Below are 5119 nucleotides of genomic sequence, written 5' to 3' on the forward strand. Positions count from 1 at the left end.
CCCCCCCCCCCCCCCAAAAAAAAAAATGTATCTTTAAAATGTGCAAAATTGTAAATATATAAGTGATCTATATATAAGTGGTCGGACTATATATTTTTGTTATTATTTTAAATGTTTGTTTTTCGCACTTGACCATATACACGTTCTAAACAAAAATGACATGGGTGAATAGTTAGAAAACATGTTTTATGATAAACAGCTATTATTATTATTATAATGATTATTATTAGGGTCACATGACAGTGACATGACCAAAAGATGTATCCTGGAATTCATTGAAAACTTATTTTGTTTAATGAAGTAATACATTAATAAATCTTTTTAAATTTGACTGAAAGAGTCAATTATGTAGTTAATAGCAGTGTTCCAGCTCTAGTAACGGATCAATAGACCTTTTGGCTAAACAAGTTGCGTTGACACCCCTTCGGCCTACCCCAGTGGACCCTGGAGAGGTGGAACGGAGGTCTGACTACACAAGTTGTCTCAGTTGGATCTAGGTGCCTTTTTAGCCGCCGACTGCTACACAGTGTGTGTCGACCTCTCCGAGTTGCCTCCAGGGAAGTGAGGACAGGAAGCCGGCTTCCAAACACTGAGCAGCCACAGCTACAGGCTGGAAGCTTCCTTCACCAGCAGCTGACCCGGTCTGCTGCAGGCTTGTTTTGTTTGTATTGGAGACAGCTGCCATCAAGACATGAGAGGCCTTCTGCTGTGCTCACAAATAACTTGTGGGAAAAAGGATTCCTCGTGATACATTTCCATACTGATAACCACTGCAGTGATGATTGGAGAACAATACAAAAGGGTGCAATTGGTTTCTTACTATGAATTTGGAATCGGATTTTGACAAAATGTTAAATGAATTGTCAAAATGACACCAACTGGTTTAACGATGACACTTTAACTACTGATTGGGTTAGAATTCTGCACATTTGAGTGAATATTGAAACATGTCATCTTAGTTTCATAGTTAGTTTCTTAGTTGCATCAAATCCACGTACGGCCATTGTGTTTCCCTGCCAATCATTGCAGCTTTCTGGTCAGTGCTCCACCACCAGTCAAACCCCACCGCCCATAACACAACAATCAGCACCAATCCCACAGGAACAGCACCAGCCTGTGTGACCATTTTGGCAGCTGGGCCACAGTGAAACTGCAGGTGACTGGATGCACTCGGGGCCCAGAAAGACTTGTAGTCATAAACAACCATTACAGAACAAATGGCTACAAAACAATGAAGAAAACATACAAAGAGATACAATCACTCCTAAAAATTACCATTTGTATTTTTCCCCCTTTGAAAAGATTGTTTTTTAAGCCTTTATTTTGTAGTGACACCTGAGATCAGAGATATCAATCAATTAGAGGGCATTAATGCTAAAGCCACAAGAGATGCAGGGCATTATTGTTGTCAATAAAACAATAAATCTTCTAAATATTCAATAAAAAAAACATTTGTAAACAATATCTCTTATTTTGAAGAAACAGCGCTAACTAAGCCAGGAGTATCAGGAGTAATAAACAATCTAGCTGCAAGTTATTGAAAAAAAAACAATCTGATTAACCAATGGCTTCATTCCAGTGTGACGGGTCAAAGTCAATTATCCTGATCAACAATGATGACTAACCACAAATGTAAATTAACCACATTCCACTACTGTATGTGAGGACATCGGTTTGTCTGTAATGTGTCAAGTTTCCCACAAAAACCTGTTGCCGACAACCTTATCTTTTCTGTCCCACAATAACCTTGACCAAATCTGAATTCCACCAAAGGTTATTCACAGCCAACGGGCCTGTGGCTGTGTGAGCCTGCACATCTCCTTTACCTTTATTTACTCTCCGTCTCCAGTGATAACTCACTCTTGGCACGTTACAAATCAGTGCTGCATATTTCCACTCTGCTTAACCAATACTGCATTACACAAAAGATAATGCAAGAAGTGGATTGCATTTCTTCATTGTGCATGACTCAAGGCTTTAAGGAAGAAGTTTGAATAACAACAGATATTTAAGCTATGTTACAGTGTGAGCACTGGGCAACATGTAGTGACAGTGTTCTACCAGTGACATTTAGGCTTATCTTATTCAAGTACTTTTTTAGAACTGCACACATTGGAAACCGAATGGAATCCACCAGCTTTGTAACAATGTTTCTTTTCTTGAAAGATAACAGACAAATGCTGGAAGACATAAGGGATTAGACACTTGCAGAGCAACATTTTACACCACTTATTGAGCTGATTTGGAAGTCAACATCTGAATACAAGAATATCTGTTGTAACCAAAGTGAACTCACTCTACCCACAGGAAATAAAAACAAAGGCTTCATAAAATTTCAGTTCACAAAGAAGCAATGGGAGAATCAAAAGGATCTGAAATGTGATCTAAAGAGAGGATGACAGTAGGAAGAAGAGTGTGACCAATAAATTAACAACAGAAATCTTAACTCAAGGTCCACTTATTGGCATTTATCAGAGTTTTAAACTGCACTTCTCAAGGTTGGCATTGGCATTGAGATACGTTCATGACCCATGCTCTTATGTATGGATACTTAGGTTATGGGATTAACCATCTCCATCTGCTAAAGATGACCATTAAACACGGTTGAAAGCACTGAAAAAAGCCTGAACCATTGTACGAAGACTCTGGACCTTTTGATCAAACAATTATTTCCAAGGTGAATAGCAAAGTGTGCAATAAAAACTGAACTTCATATCATCCAAGCATATCAACATCAGCAAAGCAGGGTTTAACTGTGGGAAGTGGAAGAAATAAAGTGCAAGCAGGCCTTGAACTATGGGGAGTGGTGAACTTCATTAAGCCTGTGAGTCGCCTTAAAACAACACATAGATCAAAGTGCAGAGGCCACCATTACAAAGCAAAGCCTCAGCTTTCAATACTTCACACATCAGCTTTCTGTGCCATGTTTATGCCGCCAAACAAATGTTCACAAAGCAGGAACATGATTTGCATTTGGTCCAGGCCAAGTATGCCTCAGCGTGACAGCTGAATGGCTGCGGCTATGGTCGAGTGCTCAAGTGGATCGGCAAGAAAACAGCAGCGGTGCTTGTTTGTTTGTATGTTGAACTCGAAGCGTTGCAAAGCACTCGTTTTAAGTCTCCAAAGAATTTTAGATTTCAACACACAGTGTTCAGTCTTGGTGTGTGCAAATTAGGTAATAAGGTGTCCCTATGGTTACGCTATGCGCACACCTGGCATGGAAATAGCAAACAGGCTTGTACAAGAAGAAGAGGAAGAAATACAGTAAGATTTTCCAGAAAAACACAACAGTGAGTAGGACGTGGAGCTGATCCGAGCTCTTTTTCCATAACAGTCAAACACTAAATCCAGAGACCAGTGTGCATTTAGTCCAACAGAACTATCTCATTTAAAAGCCACATTAACTTCTGATCACATATCTGTTGCTTGCTTTCATACAAAACACAGAAAAATGAACAACTACATGCCACAGTGGTGAAGAAATGTCAACCCTGAAACAAACTTTTTATGTCATCTATTGGTATCCTACCTGTCGATGTACAGAAGAAGTGATGGGGTTGCCATCCTGCTCCGTCAGCCGCAAAACACTGAATTAAAATTCTCCTCACCCAAAAGACAAAAAGGCACCTGGAGGTTGAGCGCTCAGTGAAGAAAGAAGTAAATAAAAGGTGAGCAAAAACTGAAGCTCTCCTTTAGTCAAGATACAGGCTCATATCTTCCATAGTTTCAGTTACAGGGAGGAAAAAAAGTCCCACACAGCCCCTATGTTCAGGCAGAGTGAGATTGTGGAGGAACAGGCAAAGAGGCCTGACGTAACAAATGGGAGGGGAGGAATGGGTGTGAGGAGAAGGAGTCTGAAGGGCACTGAAGGAATGAGTAACTTCTCCTATTGAGTAAAGAGGGATAACAGAGAAAAGTGGGCAGAATGGAAAAGGCAGGTACTGCTATTTAATACATAATGTATTGTAGGACACTAAATCTAGTTCTTTTATTTAAAATCAGATGCAGTGGAAACATACAAGAGGGTCTGTAAGGCTGTACTCACACTGACAATGTTAACAAGCTCATTTTGAGCAGGTATAATGTTCACAATCTTTGTTTAGCGTTTTAGCATGCTAACATTCGCTTATTAGCACTAAAACGCAGTCCAGCTGAAGATGAATATCATTAGTTTGGTTAGAAAATTAAGATATTGGACAAAGTCAAACTTCAACCTTCAGGTGGCAGCAAAAGAAAATTCGGAGGATTTCCAAAGTTATTAGCATTCATGCTTTGGGCATAATAGATATATGTAATAGGGCTGCACGATATCAAGAAAATATACAATATGGGGTAATGTTAAATATAGCGATAACAATATTACTTGCGATATACAGACATTGGGCGCCTGGTTAGTTCACCTGGTATAGATAGAGGTTAACTCCTTGACACAGCGGGCCGGGGTTTGACTCTGACCTGCAGCCCTCTGCTGCATGTCTTTCCCCCTCTCTTTCCCCTGTCATGTCTTCAGCTGTCTTGTACAAATAAAGGCCTAAAATACCGGCCCCAAAAAAGAATCAAGCATTTAAAAAATGAACACATATTAAAGTGTCTTCAGTTCTGTCTTGTTGCTGCTTTCAGTATTCTGCTAAGATACAACAAATTGCTTGATAAATTTAAAACAAATGAAAGGAAATCACTGAACATAAAAGGCTCCTCTTAAAGAAAGAAAAAAGAATGAGAGTTACATTTTAAAGGGTAGTTTCCTACATATACTGTCTTTCCCCTAACACAAAATCTGAGTGTCTTTAGCAATATGTCCCAGCCTTTTGTAATGTGTTTATTGGACCAGTTGATATCACAATGGCAATTAAAAAACAATATATTGTTGTTCAATACATATTTCAATCTGGACCAAGTGTTGAAACAACAAACTGACATTGCAATCTATAGAGTCACACTCCTAGTGTGGCCAGACTGGTTGTCATTATGGGCCCTGTTACTGCTGCCTGCAATTTAATATTACTAATTTTATAAATTGTATTTATTATTATGAGAGTAATATGTAATAATTGTGCATTGAATGCTATAGTTTCTTTTACTGTAAACATTTTACACCCCCCCCCCCCCCCCCCCCCCC

At 39.3% G+C, this 5119-nt stretch overlaps 1 protein-coding gene across 2 annotated transcripts in view; it reads right to left on the bottom strand.

Moving 5' to 3' along the window:
- The window catches only part of tbc1d14 (TBC1 domain family, member 14), a 55923-nt gene that overhangs the window by 42168 nt on the left and 8636 nt on the right, over positions 1-5119 (bottom strand). The window contains exon 1 of one of the 2 annotated variants that reach the window (XM_032544427.1): positions 3530-3796. The exons of the other annotated variant lie outside the window; for it this stretch is intronic. Coding sequence (XP_032400318.1) covers positions 3530-3564 — 35 coding nt within the window. The 5' untranslated portion in view covers positions 3565-3796. Of the gene's footprint in view, positions 1-3529; positions 3797-5119 lie in introns of those variants that run through there. 2 annotated transcript variants of the gene reach the window in all.

The sequence above is a fragment of the Etheostoma spectabile genome, chromosome 19 (assembly GCF_008692095.1).
Source record: "Etheostoma spectabile isolate EspeVRDwgs_2016 chromosome 19, UIUC_Espe_1.0, whole genome shotgun sequence".
NCBI classification, from domain to species: Eukaryota; Metazoa; Chordata; class Actinopteri; order Perciformes; family Percidae; genus Etheostoma; species Etheostoma spectabile.